Here is a 17393-nt window from a genome sequence, read left to right as displayed (position 1 = left end):
TTTGTGTCTTGACTCTTCTCAGGGTGGCAGTTCACACCTTTAGAGAGACTCCAGGTTGCAACTTTGCAAATCTCAGGATGTCGACTTGGGAATGTGAACTGTACCCCTCAGCAACCTAGTATAAAATCCGATGCCCCTGGGCGCCTGGGCGGCTCAGTCGGTTAAGTGTCAGGTCATGATCTCAGGGTTCGTGGGTTCGAGCCCCGCATCGGGCTCTGTGCTGACAGCTCGGAGCCTGGAGCCTGCTTCGGATTCTGTGTCTCCCTCTCTCTCTGCCCCTCTCCTGCTCATGCTCTCTCTCTCTCAAAAATAAATAAACGTTAAAAATAAAATCTGATGCACCAAAAGTGAAGCACAAGGCCACAGAAGTTCTCAGACAATCTGGTCCTGACTCGTGCCCGAGAGCCCAGCAAAGAGTGGGCATCAGCGGAATGAGGAGGTCCGGAGTTCTGTATTCCTCGCTTGTATATCTTGACGTCGTGTGTTCTGTCCTTCTGTGATCCACATGGAGAGAAGAGAGCATTGTTTCAAGGTGTGAAGCCCTGAAGGGACACTGTGTCCACAGGCAGGGGTTGGGAGGGCTCCGGAGTCAGGCAGATGGGGAAGCTTCCCAGGTGCACCTGTCTCTTCCCGGCAGAGTCACTGGGCCGCGTGAGCCTCGAGGCCCTCAGCCGTAGATGAGGGGTGTCACCCGCTGCCTCGGGGCTGCGTGCGGGTTAGATCGGGATGCAGACAAGCGACTGAGCACAGAGCCTGGTCCATGGGAGTGTTTAGTCCCCCTTGAGTGGCTTGAAACAGCTCCAAGAAGCCTCTTTTTGCTTTGCGAAGCCTCTTTCCCACAAGTTCCCCTAGGAGACTGTGGTGGGACAGGTAGGTCACAGGACTTTCTAGAGAAATCTGAGCCCCGCTAGGGCAGACCTGCTCTCCCTTGAGTCTGGTCTCCAGTAGGTTACTAGTGAGAACTCAGGCCCTTGGGTTAGGGCCCGCCCCCAGTGGTCTGTACCCTGGGTGCTCCATGTACAAAACCCATTCCCCAAAACTACCCCACCTGTAGCCCGCAGCAGCCCAGCAAAGCAAGAGCTGCGAGACTCCTTCCCCGGAGCTTTCCTACAAGTTGTGGTCCCCAGACCGTCGTCCCCAGAGCGTCACCCAAAGCCCATCAGAAGCCTGATGGGTCTGGTGCCACACCGCAGGCATACAAACCAGAACCTGAGGTTTACGGTACCAGATTCCAGGGTCATGCGTGTGACCACTGTGCCCAAACCTGCGGGCAGGTGTAAATGTGGTGTTCCTGTGGGCCAGGCTGGTGCAGTCCCCCTTGCTCATTCTGGGGAGCAGACCAGGATGCTTGACAGTGTCTTACCTGGACTTGGGCCTCGGTCATTCTGTCAGGGACAGAGGGATGGGGGAGGGAAGGGACACCTCACCACGGTTGCGGACTAAACACTTCGGGCTTTGGGTGGCGGTGTTTCTGTCGCTTTCCTTCACAGAACCAAGCTTTTGGAGGTGAGTGCGCTCGGACCGTATAAAGTCGTATTGGCGCCAGAGGGGCGGGGACTCCTGCTTTTCTCTCCGGGACACGTGTCCTCTCCTGTTGGCGCCCAGAGTAGCCCACCCCCCTCCCACCTGCCCCCGCAGTCACAGCTCCGGCCTCTGGACTCCTGGCACCGTCCTCGTGGTTCAGTCCAGGCCGCAGATAAGGTGGCCCCAGAGGCGGGTCCTCGGCACAGATGACGCGCGGTGAGGCACACGACCAGTCGGTGACTTTGCCCTCACGAGGTGTGCGGTCCCCCTCTGCGAGGCCCCTTCTCTCCGGCTCGGTTGTCGTGGTTGGTTTTGTGCGTGGACTCCCGCCCCTTCCCCTGTGTCCCATCCAGTGGCCCTGGGGGTGGCCCTGGGGACCAGGAGGGTGCTGGGCCACCTTTTCCCCTTCAGTAACTCTTGCCCCTTCTCCCTTCCTGTCCGCCTTCTATTCTCCCCGGAGGTTAAGCGCCCTCAAGACTTCCTTTCCTAGTCTGTTTCTGTTCTTATGATTCTTCATCAGAAGATTAGCCAAAAATGTCACGTGACCTGGTTTGGACCCAGTCGAGAACCTTCGCGGCTCCGGTTCCGAACCCAGTGTCTGGACCCAGCGAGGCGGCCCGGGCTGTTCACAGAGGCTGTGCTCCAGCTGGCGTTAGGCAGGGACCCTCGCAGGTGCGCAGAGGCCCCACTCGCCCTCTGCTCTGCCCCCGGGGACCCCACACACGAAAGCCCAAAGCAGGTTCTTCATCGGGTGGCAAGCGTCCCCTCTTGGGGTGGGTCATTTGGGGACATGTTAACTGGCAAGGTGACCCGTAAACAGAAGGTTTTTTTTTCCCCAGACCACCTGCCCCTGAGGTCAGTGATGACGCAACTGGGACACAGCTTCGTCGGTTAACGCTGGGTCTCCCGACGCACAGCCTTTCCTCTCCACGCCTTTCTCTCCTGCCGCTCACGTCCCCTCCTCACATTACAGCGATAGCCGTCGTGTTTTCTTTTCAGGAAAAGCCAAAGCATGCAAAGCAACCTGAAGTCATTAACCAAACAATACAAACGATGTAAGGGGACAGGTGCTCAGAATATATTTGATACATTTCAAAAGGCCGCACAGCCCACGGCTGAGGGGGGCAAGCAGAGGGGCAAGACTGGCGTTTCTGAAGTTAACAATCATCCTCGTGTGTAACACACTGGCCGCCTTTCTTAAAAAGAGAGGACGTCTCCTCTGTGTCTGAGGTCTCTCGAGTGCCTTCCGAGCATCCTAGACCCAGACGCCACCACCGGCTGGAGAGCGGCCCCCTCTCCGCGTCCACCTCCGTGTCCTGAGTGCTGACGTGTAAAAGGCGTCTGTGTGGGACATTCCTTGACAAATTGGTTTTCATACAGAGAAGTCTGCGTCTCCTAGAATCTGTTACGACAAAGTCTGGAAGCAAATTCGTTTTTCACGATTTTGTTGTTCTCGTTTGGAATTGCCGTAGATCCTGACAAATCTGGAGCAGGGCTTGGCTGAGGACGGAAGTGTGAACAGCATCACACCGGAGAACAGACGAGGTCAGTGCGCAGACTGCTCGCTAAGCGACTGCCAGCCCCAGCGGTTTTCTTCGTGCCCCCCCCCCTTAGTAAGGCCTCCATCCTTCCATGCATTCGTTGGCTCGCCCTTGTTTGGGAAGCCAGGCGCCAGGCCTGGAGCTCTTGGTACAGGAAGGGCAAGCCCAGGCACGAGGCCTGCCCGCAGGGAGCCCCATCAGGTGCAGGAGCCCCACTGCACCCAGAGGTCCCGGAAGCCAGCGCAGCTCCCGCGGCAGGCAGGTGCTGGGACAGAGAGGAGTTGAGCCTTCCTGGGGGAGGGGCGTCCCTGGGGTGGGGACTGCCCTCCAGAGCCACAGCCTTGGCAGAGAGGGGCACCCAGGGGCCCCAAAGTGCGGGAGAGGAGAGGAAGGGGGGCCCCGCGCGCCGTCTAGGAGGCCAGGATGACCCTGAGCCCCAGGCTGCTGGGAGCCAGTGAGGAGAAGGTCATCCCGGCTGTAACTTCTTGAGAACGTTCGGGATGAACCGCTAATTACACTTCAAAACCCAACTCGATCGGTGCCCCCGAGAGGCCCCTCACCCGCCGCTGACTCCTCAGGGCCGCCCCTCTCCTTTCCACACAGCACCTGCCCTGTGGCACCTCCGGGGGCTCCGCCGTTTGCCCCTGCGTGCCCCACACAGAGCGAGCTCTCGTGACCACCGGCCAGCGTGGGTTATCCTGGCGAGCGGTGCTTCCTCTGCAGCTGCCAGAGGCAGGGAGCTGCACTGGTGCCCCCAAGGGCGTGGTGACCCTGACAGAAGGGGGCGGTGGTGACCCTGAGAGAAGAGGGGAGTGGGATGGGCAGGAGAAGTTTGCCTCTGGGGCCAGCAGCACTGGGCTGCATTTATGCTTTAAATACAGTGTCCTTTGTGTGAGAAATCCCAAAGGACAGCCAGGTTTGTAGGGGTGTGTGTGTGTGTGTGTGTGTGTGTGCGCGCGCACGTGTGCAAATGCACTTCTGAGTCATGTAACTGCAGCTGAGTTAGCGAGGAGGCATCACTCCCCCTCAGATGTCCCATCCTCTCGTACTGGGTGCCAGTTTGGGAATTCGCAGATAATCACTAGATCTCAGAAAGCACTTCTCGGGTACCTAAGGGTCATAATAGATAAACAGTTTGAAGGTGAACGGGGGCTTCCTCCCAGAGCTGGAATTAGCACACGAAAGAGGGCCATGGGTGAGCCTGGATGGCACAGTCGGTTAAGCATCAGACTCTTGATTCCTGCCCAGGTCACGATCGTAGGGTTGTGGGATTGAGCTCCGTGCTCAGCAGGGAGCCTGCTTGGGATTCTCTCTTGCTCACTCTCTCCCCGCAAAAAAAAAAGAAAAAAAAGAAACAAGTCTGTGGAGATAAACTGCAGTTCGGTGAGACCACACGTTGTATTCATCAACAAAAGATACTGTTGAGAACTCTTCTTTTCACAAAAATGATGTTGTAAGCACCTGATATGTTTTTAATCGCTTAAAGGCGCAGGGAGTTAAGTTCCTAATTCTAGCAATTAAGTCTATTGTGTTCTTAAGCAGGTCCGAGAATAAGCATACTTTCTGGGCAGGTGTTATCCTACCCGCCCGTTGGTCCTGGCACATGGGAAGGGCAGCACATGGGCAGAGCAGGGTCGGCCGGCTCACGGAATGACGGTCCTTCGGGCACCGCTGTCCTCTGGGCCTGTGGGCCGCTGCAGCCGCCACCGGGCAGACACCTGCTAGGGAGCCACCTCTGCTTCTGCGTCATCGCCGCCCTGCCGTCACACGGGAGGGTGCTCGCTGCCACCACGATGGTGCCCACAGGGTCCACAACACAGATAGGACAGCGGTTGCCGCTTCCGTTTAAAAGGCTCTGAAACGGAGGCCTTGAGAAGGTGACCTCAGTAAAGTGGAGCCCAGCGTGCGGGCACCCTTCAGCCCCGTGCCCTGTGCCCCCCAGGCAGGTAACCGTGGCTGGGCCATGTGGTCTCCTGTCCGCCCTGAAGCTGACCGGCCACCTTCCTGTTCTCATGGCTGTGTCACTTCTTCGTCCGTTCTCCTCCCAGAGCCAAGAGCACCGGCCTGATGCCCTGTGCTCGGCAGCCTGGTGACAGGGGACCTTCTAGGCCAGAAGTCACAGGACCGTCGCTGACGGCCAGGGCTCGCCTCCAGCTGGCACACGCTCACCACTGCCCCTCTCTTGCAGCCTCCGTTCGGCTGTGGCGGTCCCGCCTGGGCCGGGTGATGTGCTCCATGGCAAACTGCCTGCTCCTGATGAAGGTACGTGGGTACAGAAGAGGGCGTCCGTGGTGAGGAGACGTCCACGGGCAGCCACGGGGTTCCCGGACTCGCCCTGGACCCATTTAACATGTTTGGAAGCAAATTTCAGCACAGCGTAGAGTTTACACTGCCACGCTGAAGTGTTCAAACCTGCGTCTAGACGATTTAACTAAAATCATCATTCGTTCCCCCTCCTTCTCGTTCCCTCTCCCTTTCTCATCTCTCTCCCTCTCCCCTCCCCTCCCCCCACCCTTTCCCCCTCCCCACCCGCATTTCTCATATTTTCCTCTGGGCTCCATCCCAGAAAGGGAGCCCTTGTTCTCCCCGTGTTAGAGGAAGGGTTTCCCCTGGTCCTGGCAGGACTTGCTGACTGATGCTTGTGGTATCGGGAGACAGGTTTCCCCAGAAGACCTGTGTCTCAGGGACGCCACCCAGAGCCTTCGGCCCCCATGGAGGCAGCTCGCAGATCGGAGAGGACGAATGGACGCCTGGGTCCTTTGTTCTCTCGTCTTTCCCCCAGCAGGCCCTCGCCAGCCAAACAGCAGTGTCTGGCTCCTCACTTTGGCAGGAGCCTGACCGCACCCCCCCCCCCGCCGGCTCCCCCGGCAGGCAGGTCAGGGACCCACACCCCCAGAAGCCCTGCCGCAGCTGCAGGGGGGAAGCAGACAGCCGAGAGCCGCTGCAAGAATCCGTTAGCCTCGGACACCCAGGTGCGAACACCTGGGCTCTTATGAGACCGAGTCTCTGAGTCCCCCACAGGTCAGCCCAAGGTGATTCCTGAGCTTAATCTTTAGCAAAGCAGAGCAGGCGGTTGATAGGGTGGCAGAGCTCTGTGGCTGGCCCTGGCGCGCAGCCCTGTGAGCGGGTCCTGTCCTGGGCACAGTGCAGAGGGCTTGGCCGCGGGCATAAATGCACAGCCCCGCCCCGTGCCCGTCAGGAGGACGTGTGGCCTGAACCCGCTGTAGGGCAGCCTGCACGGCTCCCATCCCGGTGGCCCCTGTAAAGGCGTGACACCAGGGCACAGTGACCTCGCAGCACCCTGCGTGTCCCGGAGCCCCAGGCGCCTGCTCTAAAACGAGGCACAGAGCGGGTATCTCTGAAACCCGCAGCTGTGACATTCACGCAGCCCCCCACCTGCCCCCCAGGCACACACGGCCAAGGAGCTCAGGTCTCCCTTCAGTCCGCACACCTGGCGTTTCTGACAGCGTGGCTTGGCCGCCCCTGCGGTGACCGTGTCCCTCGTCTCGCACCCCAGGGCGGGCCACCCCCGGCATGTGCGTGGACGGATGCCCTCCAAGCAGGCCGTTCTCCCTAGCCTGCTGAGGACGGTCGCCAGCTCCTGGAACCCCGTCCCCCGCCCCAGAAAGCCAGCTGCTGATGCGGAGAGAGCAAACTGGAAATTCACAGGGCTGACTTGTCTTCAGTCACGGGGCCAAAACTCCCCAGGAGGGACGCTACCTGTCCCCCTGCCGACTTTTATTTGCATTGTTAAGATGTTAATAGCACATTATGGGAGGATTTCTTTGTTGTGCCGTGGTGGTAACAATGCCCTTAAGCACCAAATGTAAGTTTTCTACCGACTTCGCTGGGACTCCATACCGAACATATTATTGCTGCAAAAATGCTTTCTGATGAATGCAATTTGAGATTTTAGACGAATCTTCATTTCCTTGAGTTCAAGTGCACGTTTGGCAAAGGTCTCCGAGTGTTTGTGCCCTGTTGCCAGGGTGAGCGCGCGCGGCACTGCGGGGTCCTGTCCATGGGGTTCGTGCGCGGCCGCCGGTGGCCCCTCTACTCGGCCGTTTCCTCGCTCTGAGGGCCGGCTCTGTTACGGGGAAATAAATACTAACTTCCTTCTGATGAGAAGCGGACGTTTCAGCCCCAAGTACCCGCAAAGCGTACCGTGGGGCGCGGTTATTTGTGTCACGTGGCCGGCGACGTGTCCATATGACGTACTGTCGGGGCAGTTACGTGTGTGACGTGGCCGGGGACGTGTCCGCACGACAACGTCGGGCGCGGTTACGTGTCTGACGTGCCCCGGGACGTGTCCACCGGTGTGATGTCTCAAATGCAGCTCTCGTCCCCAGACTCGCGGAGGGCGGGGCGCCCGTGCGGGTCGGCCCTGAGGGTGATGTGCCTGCGGCCTCAGGTGCGCCCCGGAGGGTCCCACGTCCCCCCCCTCCCGCCCTCCTGGGCCGCCCGTCGGGGCGCCTCAGGTCACGGAGGGACCGTGCAGGCGCGTGGACCAGCTTCTTCCCGCCTCAGTCTCCCCACGCAAACCCTTTCTGGCTGCAGATGGTCGTGAGCCCTGCTTCACGGCCTCCAAGCCGGCGGAGCTGCTGAAGGGAGACGGGTACGCCCCGAGCCGACCCAGGCCCATCCCCCTGAGCAGGTCACTCGCGGCCTTCCTCAGAGCCGGTTGTGTGGTCTGCAGCGGGGCGGAGTGGGACAGCGACCTTGAGCGTTTTCCTTTCGAGGGGCCGCATTTCCTCCGCTTCCAGGAAGCAAGCCATTTCCGGCAGTGATCGTCAGCTTAGGAAGCTCTGCAACCCACCCCCGCGTTATCTGAGCCCAGGGCCCCTGGAAGCATCGCGGAGGCCGTGCCCGAGGCTGCGGCCGCTCCTGGGCGTCCAGAGCGGCACCGGGACCGCAGTGATCTCGCGGGGAAGCCAGCCTTCCCGCGCGCCCCCCACGCCTGCGGATCCGCCCTGGAGGGTTCTCCCAGGCGGTCGTGTTTTCATAGATCCACGGGGCCGTTACTCCGTCAGGGGTCCTTGCTTAGTTCTTTCCACGGCACATTATCTTGGGAAACACGGACTCCTGGCCTCAAGCACTGAAACACGGTTGTCAGACGGCGACGATGGCTTCCCCGGACTTGCCAGCCAGAAGTGGGCAGGTACCGCCCCGCAAGTCCTGGCTCCGGCTCGGCTGGGAGCTCGGAAGAGTGAGTGACGCACAAGCCAGGACCTGCGGCACGTGGACTGGCCTGGATCAGTGACACTCGGGCGCTAACACCAACGACAGAAGGGTCTTCTGTTGACTGGAAACCAACAGCGAGGGCTGGGTGTTGAATCACAGCAGGTGACTTCCCCACCAGCAGGCGTCTGGGTGTAGGCCTCATGCTTGTGGGGGCACCCCGAGCACCCTCTGCTGGGGCCTCAGCCTCCCCCAGGGGAGGGGCCTCTGAGCACACACACACACACACACACACCTCATGCACACACCTGACCACACGCACACTTCCACGTTTGCACTAGCATGCACACACTTGCTCATGCTTGCAAACGCACACCTACACACGTTTATGCTAGCATGCACGTGTACACAGATGTTTTGTTCACACTCATGCTTTTACACACCCACTTGCTCACACGCTGATGCATACACGGTAGTGCACGTTTGCACGTTCACACTTGCATGCACATACTTGCTAATGCTTGTGCACCCCCCGTGCCCACACCTGCTGTCATGCTTGTGCTCACACTTGTGCACTTACGCACCTCCGTGGTTTCTCACACTCATGCTTGCACACACTTGCTCATGCTTGTGCTCACACTTGTGCACACACATGCACCGGCTTGGTTTCTCACACTCGTGCTTGCATGACACTCATGCGCTTACTTGCACTCACTTGTGAGTGCACTGACACACTTGTGCCTGCTTATACACGTGTGCACACACAGCACTGGAAACAGCACAGCCCTGCTGTGGGCAGCAGGGGCCCCAGGAAAGGATGGCAGGTGCTGTGAGGCTCCTCGTGAGCACCACACCTTCAGTAAAATTTGTCTTAATGGGTTTTCCTTGAAAGGGCCCGACTGGAAAGGTTTTCACTCTTTTCCTGCTAAACTGAAATTTTACTTGTCACCTGTCTCTATCACCATTCCAGTTAGCAAGCTAGTAACTGAGAATGTGGAGGAATGAAGACCAAGCCAGGAGAAAAGTGCCTGCAGCCAGCATTTCCTGCCGGCCGTGTGCTGGGACTCAGGAACAGCACAGCGCCCGTCACAGAGCCTGCTCCGCAGACGTCACAGAGATCACGGCTGTTCTGGAGAGCCTGGCTTTGCTGGGGGACCTGAGAGGGGCCAAGGGCTGTGTCCTGGGTGACTGGTCCCGCCTCTTACCGACGAACAGGGGTTCCATTACTGTCCCAGTGGGCCGGCGTTGGGAGCACAGCAGGGGGTGCAGAGATGGTCAGGCCCTACCCGGTCCCCCAGGGCAGCGTGAAGGGTGCTCCCGACGCAGTGAGAGACGGCAGCTGTTGGGGTGCACGGCCAAGCACCATGGCCAGCGGAGCCTGCTGAGTGCCCCATGTACACCTCCCTGGTGCGCTCAGAGAGCACCCGCACCACATTCCAGCACTCTCCCCAGCGAGCCTGCCCTGGGTCTCGTGCTCGCTCTCAGCTAAGTTGTTTGGTGGGGGTTTCTGTTTAAACATAAGAACTTTTCCTCAACTTTTAGCATAGAAAACATTTAAGAGATGCTATTAATAAATGTGGTTTAGGGGCACATGGGTGGCCAAGTCAGTTAAGTGTCCAACTTCGGCTCAGGTCACAATCTCACAGTTCATGGGTTCGAGCCCCGCGTTGGGCTCTGTGCTGACAGCTCGGAGCCTGGAGCCTGTTTTGGATTCTGTGTCTTCCTCTCTCTCTGCTCCTCCCTCACTCACACTCTATCTCTCTCTCTCTCTCAAAAACATTTAAAAAATTAAATGAAAAATAAATAAATTTGGTTTATGTCATTGGCAGTGATGACAAGGTGAAATTCACCAACTCACTTAATTTTGTCAAGAAAGAAAGCGACAGTCCAGTGAATTGCTAATTGCTATTTAGAAAGTGGAAGCAGGATGGACCTCAGCCCCTGAGGGAGAGGAAGGCATTTCCCGAGTCTGGTCACGAACAAAACTTGGGGTCCCGTCTGCCACGTGGTCAGGCAGGCTTGCGCCCACCTCCCAGGCCCAGCACTGGGTTTCCGCATCCTCCCGGCTCGCGGGTCGACGTGCCCTATCTTCACATGTGAGTCTGCAGGCACTTGAGCTTCTAATTTCATAAAACGGTGATCTTCCTAACCCAAAATGCTCTTTCGGGTTCTGTCCCCATAGGATTACGTGCTGGCTGTGGACGCCTATCGCTCAGTCATCCAGTATTACCCCGAGCAGGAGCCCCAGCTACTGAGTGGTATCGGCCGGATCTTCCTACAGGTACGGGCTCCCCCCCCTCCCCGCCCCCCGCCGGGCACCTGAGCTACAGGGGGTGGGCCCTACAGGGGTGGCCTGGGACACCGTGGTAATTCCGTCTTTAGGAAATAGACAGAAAACGTTTTGTGTCAGGTGTCTGTTAAAAGGTTGAGTTTTTCACAGTAGCTCCGTTTTGATGGTATGAAGTCCCGTTGGCTTTGATGTGATTAGGAAGCCGTGTTGCTAAATGTGAATTTACAGGTTTTCATGGGCAAGGCACTGAAACAGATTATTTTAGAAATCGTCCTGTGGCAGTAGGAAAAGGGTTGATAAAACCACCAAGAGTGTTCTTTCAGCTTGGCCGATACTAGCGTAACTTGCTGATATCTTGCTGGAAAGGGCACCCGAATGTGTGCGGAGGCACAAAGGACGCACATCTGGAAGCAGCGGTCCAGCAGTGCACGAGGGGAGGGACGACACCCTCTCGCCAAGAGCATCGCTGATCCGGGATGAGCTCTCCTGGACCCCTTGGCGACGGAGTGATGAGTGCCCTCCTCACTCCTGTCTCTCCCAGGACGGCAATCCCACCCTTGTGGGCTGAGCCCAGGGGGCCTCTGCCCCCCTCCCACCCTCGGGGCGTAGGGCTTTCTGCCATAACACCCCGGAGCAAAGTCGGAGAAGGGTCAGAAGTACATCGAGCACCACTCGCCCTGAGCAGGCGCCACGCCCAGCCAGCCCCGCCGTGGGTACTGCCGGCCACTTTACAGATTAGCAAACTGAAGCTTCCCTGTGGTTGAGTCACCCGCCCGAGGTCCCAGAGATCCGGCGAACAGAGTCTCTGTAAGCCCAGAGCTCAGGTGGTTTTCACCAAAGGTGGGTCCTGTCCACCCCCGTCCTCACTCCACGCACACACGCGTGCACCCCCGTCCTCACTCCACGTACCCACACGCACCTCTCTCCTCCTCCCACAACCCATACTGCTCCTGGGGAGCACAGACGGGTTGCAGGGACAGCCTGACAGTGAAGGCCAGCTGTGGTCTCGGAGTCCTTCCCAGGGCACTCAGGAGCCTCTGTTGTGGGGCCGTTAAGGGTGACCCTCGCTAAACCGGATGCTGAGGAATGCACACCGTAGAGGCTGGAGGACCCAGCTTTCTGTCTGTTCTTGGTGCTTAGCTAGCAGGTGAGCCCAGGCAAGCCGCCGAACTGAGCCGCATTGTCTCTGTACGCCGTGGATGCTCGTTAGTGTCCTTTGGGGTCACTGAGCAGACAAAGCAGGACCGTCCGTGTAAGAACGCGGTGCCGTGGGGGCGCCCGGCTGGCTCAGCCACTAGAGCGCGTGACTCTCAATCCCGGGGTTGTGAGTTTGAGCCCCGCGCTGGGTGTAAAGATTACCCTAAAAAAATAAAACCTTTAAAAACAACAAGAAAAAAAGAATACGGTGCTATGCCTGGGATCATGCTGATTATCGAAACGAAATATCCTGCATCTGCTCTAATTCCTCACCACTCAGGACAGTCTTCATTTCTGAGTCATAATTTACGTAATTTAAGGACTCCACGCCTGACATCCATTTACGAATCCTGAGATACAAAAGCACATCCTCCTGTGGGAGTCACGGGAGTGACAGGACTGAGGCCCGGATCTCAGAACGGATAGTACCAAAGCCGCGGGGACTTGGTGAGACTGCCCTGTAGACGTTTCCGTCCCGGCTCCGAGAGGGTCCAGCGTCACCGGGAGGCGGTGAGCGGTGCAGGGAAAGCTCTTGGTGTCCCCCGTTCTCAGGGCTGGGGAGGTGACTGCTGGTCAGGAACCCCTCCCCCCAGTGTGAAGACAGGCCACAGGAAGCTGGTTGACTGGACTCACCGAAGTCCCCACCACGTGGCCGGGAGACCTTGTCACCTCGGACTATTTATCAAACGCCTGTCACTGATACTTCTGTTGCTGAAGAACAACGGTGTGAACTTTGGTTTTGTGAAGGAAATCGAGATGGCAGGACTCACCGTTGATGACACGTTCCCATCGGAGCTGCTCAAAGGTGGCCTCGCTCGGTGGACAGGTCATCTGTTACCACATCCGTGCGCCGAGCAGGAAAGGCAGGCACAGGTAAGGTCTTGGTCGGCGGGGTCAGCGTGCTGCCTGACGCATCCGGATCTGAGAGGAGAGAGGACGGCCGCTGAGCGGGTCTCGTGCTCGGAGACCCGGGAGCCCTTTCGGAAGCTGAGGCTCCCGGTGGAACGTTGCTGTTCCGGGCCGGCGTGGTCGTGCGCCTCCCGTAGCCCGTCCTGTGATCTGCCAGTGTTGAGGCGCCGCGACAGCTTCCCGCCTGCTCTACGGGGAGCCCGTGCTGCCAGTCAGGGCTCACGGTACAGGTCTCCCTGGGAGAAACCACACGGTGGCTTGAATTCGTGGGGAGTCCTAGAGCTTTCCGGACCCCTGTGATAAAGAGCGCGTCCTGGGGCCCGGTGGCCATGCCTCTTTGTCCTGACCTGCCCCGCACCCTCACCTGCTTCCTGACGCCCGTGCCCTGTACGGCCGGCGTGCTCCCTGCCGAGCTCTGGTTTCTTTACGGTCGCCCCAGCAGGCGCCCATCCGCACCCGGGTTCAGAAGCGGTGCTGGGACCGGCCCCTCCAGACCCGGCCGCTGCCTGAGGGCCCGTCTCCGGTCTCTGCGTTCGGCCCCCCAGAGGGGCCCAGAGGCAGCGTGGGCACGTGCGAGTGGTGGCACTGCCCCGGCCTCCAGCCCCGGCTGGCTCCCATCCACCCCGGACCTTAGCCTCCTGAAATGCCGTTCCCTTCTGTCATCCTCGGTCAGAGCCCCTGCTGGCGCCTCATGGCTTACCTGTCGGGTAAGATCACGCCTGAAGCCCGCACTCAGGGCCCTCCCAGATTCGGCACTAACTCCTGCTTTGCAGCCTACTTTTCTCCCTGCTTGGGCTCCCTTTCCCTCTGCCTGCCTGTGCAGGTCTTGCCTGTCCTCTAGGGCACCGTGAAGTCACCTGGAGCTCGATGAGCTCTCCCCTGACTTCTCTCCCAAGGCATCTTGGAGAATAAATGCACACGGCCCCGGAGCTGAGTGGGAGAAGACAGGCCACGGGAGCCAGCTCGGGGCCGTGTGGCTCTGAGCGGGTCATGTGACCTTGCTGGGCTTCGGTCCCCTCTGTGAGATAGCGAGTCGGGGATCTCAGCAGAGATCGGCTGTGCACGGGGCCTGGGACACATGTGGTCTACTGGGTTTCTGTGCCTCTCAGCCTCCCGCCGGCCTCGAGCAGTGGGGCACGCCTGACTCCCACCAACCTAAAGGCAGAGCTGCCCCAGAGAATGGCTAACCCCAGGATGTCGGGGTGGGGAGCTCCCTAGAGACGCTGACGCACACAGGCCGGGAGCCCACAAGCTGCTGGACGTGTGCGCGACGCCTGGCCGCGTGGTCCGCGTTCCAGCCCCAGAGCCATCCTGCCGGCGTGTGTGCTCGTGTCTAACCTTACGCCTCAGCTCCCATTAAGGACGTGTTTGGGGGGATGAGATGATGAGAGACGGTCACCGGGGGCGGAGCCTGGCATGGTGTTCTGTTACGCGGCCTTGACCCGTAATAGTGCAGAAACAGGACATTTGGGGACCAGATGAGGTGTAGCCAAGTGGAACGAAGTTTCTGGAGAATACCACATGGCTGGGCGCTACACTGCCCTGTGTCTCACATGCTGCACCGCCCCACCCTCTGTCGGGCCAGCAACAGCTAAGCCACAAAGGAAGGCGCATGGGCGGATACCCAGGGGCCAGACCGGTGGCACGTTGCATTAGGTCTCCTAACAGAATGTACGGTACTTGTGAGGAGCTACCCCCATTCTTTCCAAGAGGCTCGACCTCATGGCCATTATGAGCAAACGGTTAGCTGTTCAGTTTGTGCGCTGATCACATAGATGGGTGGGAAGACCTGACTTGGACACACAGGTCAGGACAGAATGTTCTAGATGCAGTCTGTAGGGAGCAGGCCCTCTGGCCTCCCACCCACACACCAGGCGCCTGGGCCTGCCCCTTCTCGGCCCCTTCTCGCCCCCAGTCTTGCTGCACAGCCTCCTGAGAGCCCCCGCCGTCCATGCAGAGGAGGTGAGCGGTTGTTCCGGGGGGAGGATCAGGTGGAACGGGGGTCTCTGCTCCTGAAGGCACTGGGAGGGTGCAGACGCGATGGGAGGTGCTCTGTACTCTGAGGGAGCCCTCCCACAGTCCACCGAAGGGCGGTGAAACACGTGCACACACAGAGGAAGCGTGTATTCACACTTTACGGTGACTCCACACCAAGGCCCCCACTCCGTCCTTCTGGGCTGTGATCTGTCTCAGCGGCAGGAGAGGAAGGGGTGGAGGGGTCCTGGGTGCCGTCCCTCACGGCCACAGACTGTGCCTTCTGTGCCTTGGTGATGTCCGGAGCCGAGGGCCCACGAGCTGCTCACGGGAGAGCCGGTGTCCACGGCGCTGGCGCGGAGCCGGAAGGGGCCGGTGGCCAGGCAGGAACCTTCGGCGCAGAGCGCGGCGAATGTGGGCAGACGGGCCTCCGCGGCAGCGCGCGCGGGACCGGTGGCGAAGGCGATGCTCAGTCCTCCAACGCCGCGGCTCAGGGGCCTCCGGAGGTGGGGTGCGCCCAGCGTGCTCCAGGGGCAGCCACGCGGGTGGGAGTGGGGCGTGAAGGACAGTCGGGGGCCGTGGGGACAGGAGGCGCCTGCGGGGTGCAGGCTGCTTGTTCATCCTGCCTGGCTCGCAGCAGGGCAGAGGGAGCAGGAGCCAGGCTCAGGCTCAGGGCTGCGCAGGGACTCCGGGGGGGAGGGACATTGCTGCGCGGGGGCTCTGGGGGCGGGGACGTCGCTGCACGGGAGCACCTGCCGAAGGGAGCCAGGACAGAGTGGCAGCGGCGTGTCACCGTTACTGGCATGTGTGCACTAATCTGGGGGGTCAGCCCCTTCCGGAAATGGAGGTTTGAGAGGTTTTAAAGTGGGGGCGGGGGGGGGTGCCTGGGTGGCTCAGCCGGTTGAGCATCCGACTTTGGTTTCAGCTCTGGTCACGATCTCCCCATTCGAGCCCCGCGTCGGGCTCTGTGCCGAGAGCGCGGAGCCTGCTTGGGATTCGCTTTCTGCCCCTCCCCCATTCAGTATGTGCGCTCTCAAAATATGTTTTAGGTATGAAAATATTTCCTATATATAAGCATAAAGATTTGGGCTAAATGGGTTTTTCTAGATGGATTTCCAGCCCGTGTTTCCGTAAGTAAAGTTGGTCGGAGTAAACAGGAGAAGCCCGTGGCTTTCAGCTGATAGAAATCTCACGGCAGCAGGCGCCCTCCCGAGGCCGTTGCGGTGGCCCTGCTGGTGCCCAGCCGCTGGGACAAGGGGTTCTCACTGTCGCAAACTGGCGAGGCCCCCGGGGACCCCGCGCCTCCGCAGGGCCGCCTCTTGCCCAACTTGCAGGGTGGGAGGGAGCCCAGCCTGCTGTGCCAGCTGAGGCCAAGGAGAGGGAGAGAGGCCGCGAGCCCTGGTTTCTGCTGCAGAAATACACACGGGGTCCGTCCCTCCGAAGGACACCGGTGGGGGAGCCCCGCACAGGCATGCTTCTCTCGGGCTCCGCTTCATGAGTGTGCGTGCATGCACGAGCACTTCCCAGGCTCCGCGTTCACAAGCGTGTGGATGCACGAGCACTCCCCTTGGGCTCTGTGTTCACGAGTGTGCTTGTGCATGAGCACTTCTCTTGGGCTCCAAGTGCACAAGCGTGCGCACGTGCACGAGCACTTCTCAGGCACCGTGTTCACAGGTGTGCGTGCGTGCATGAGCACTTCTCTCAGGCTCCCAAGTTCACAAGTGTACGCGTGCATGAGCACTTCCCCGGCTCCGCGGTCACAAGCACGTGCATGAGCACTTGGGCTCTGCGTTCACAAGTGTGCGCACGTGCACGAGCACTTCGGCTCCGCGTTCACAGGTGTGCACGCGTGCGCGAGCAATTCTCTCAAAAGCTCTGGTATGTGTCGTCCGTCTTCACAAAAGTGAGTTAGAAAGTTTCTTTCTTTCGCTGTCCTCTGGCAAATTTTGGATTATTTTGGAATTCTCTGTTCCTTGAAGGTTTGGATAATTCACCTAAGAAATGCTTGTGCCAAGCACTTGGTGTTTGTGGGCATTGACGCCCATCACTGTCCCTAATGTGTTACTGTTACAGGCCCCAGGGTTTTTCTCTGTCTCCGGGGTCCGTCTGGGCAATTTCAGGTGTCCCAGGAAGTCACCTGTCTGGTCCCTGCGTTCACGTACATTTGCACACAGTTCCGTAAACCGATGCCCTTTTGCAACACGAGCAGTTTCCTTTCTGTCCATAGTGACTTGTCATTTTACGTTTATAATTGTTTGCACTTTGTCTTGACTGGTTCCTCCACTTACTATCTGTTGTTTTCTCCAAATAAGTGGGTTGGGGTTATCAAGTCTGGGTTTATTTGCTTGCTGGATATCCTGCAAAAATTTCGATTGCCTTTTTTTATGCTTGATTTTTAAATCATTACCACATAGGTGTATCAAGTAAACCCGCCGTACGCCTTACATTTACACAGTGTGTCAAATATGTTTCAGTTAAAAATGGAGATAATAGATAGCATGGATGTGACCGATTGCGTGAGAGCTGAGTGTGTTGAAGCGCTTGGCTCGGCGCCCACCACACCTTGAAGGCTTGATAAACACGAGTAGCTACGGTAACTTCGGCGGAGTCAACAATACGGACACGGCGACGTGGTTCTCGTCAACGGGACTTTAGACAAAGCGGGGGCGCCTGGGTGGCTCAGTCGGTTGAGCGTCCGACTTCGGCTCAGGTCACGATCTCACGGTCCGTGAGTTTGAGCCCTGCGTCGGGCTCTGGGCTGATGGCTCAGAGCCTGGATC

At 59.0% G+C, this 17393-nt stretch overlaps 1 protein-coding gene and 1 long non-coding RNA gene across 11 annotated transcripts in view; one reads left to right on the top strand and one right to left on the bottom strand.

Moving 5' to 3' along the window:
* The window catches only part of TRAPPC12 (trafficking protein particle complex subunit 12), an 82666-nt gene that overhangs the window by 57509 nt on the left and 7764 nt on the right, over positions 1–17393 (top strand). The window contains exons 7-10 of one of the 2 annotated variants that reach the window (XM_045055023.1): positions 2997–3069; positions 5254–5327; positions 10426–10524; positions 10900–11040. In XM_045055023.1, the coding sequence (XP_044910958.1) occupies positions 2997–3069; positions 5254–5327; positions 10426–10524; positions 10900–11013 (360 nt within the window). In that variant the 3' untranslated portion in view covers positions 11014–11040. Of the gene's footprint in view, positions 1–2996; positions 3070–5253; positions 5328–10425; positions 10525–10899; positions 11041–17393 lie in introns of those variants that run through there. The other variant, XM_003984542.5, reaches the window with a different exon arrangement.
* Positions 12488–17393, bottom strand: part of LOC109498466 — a 34968-nt gene continuing 30062 nt past the window's right edge. For all 9 annotated transcript variants that reach the window (XR_006596091.1, XR_006596095.1, XR_002155321.3 and 6 more), the window contains one exon: positions 12488–12651. This is a non-coding gene — a long non-coding RNA (uncharacterized LOC109498466). The remainder of the gene's footprint in view (positions 12652–17393) is intronic.

This window comes from Felis catus, chromosome A3, assembly GCF_018350175.1.
Source record: "Felis catus isolate Fca126 chromosome A3, F.catus_Fca126_mat1.0, whole genome shotgun sequence".
NCBI classification, from domain to species: domain Eukaryota; kingdom Metazoa; phylum Chordata; class Mammalia; order Carnivora; family Felidae; genus Felis; species Felis catus.
This window is presented reverse-complemented; position numbering and strand designations above follow the sequence as displayed.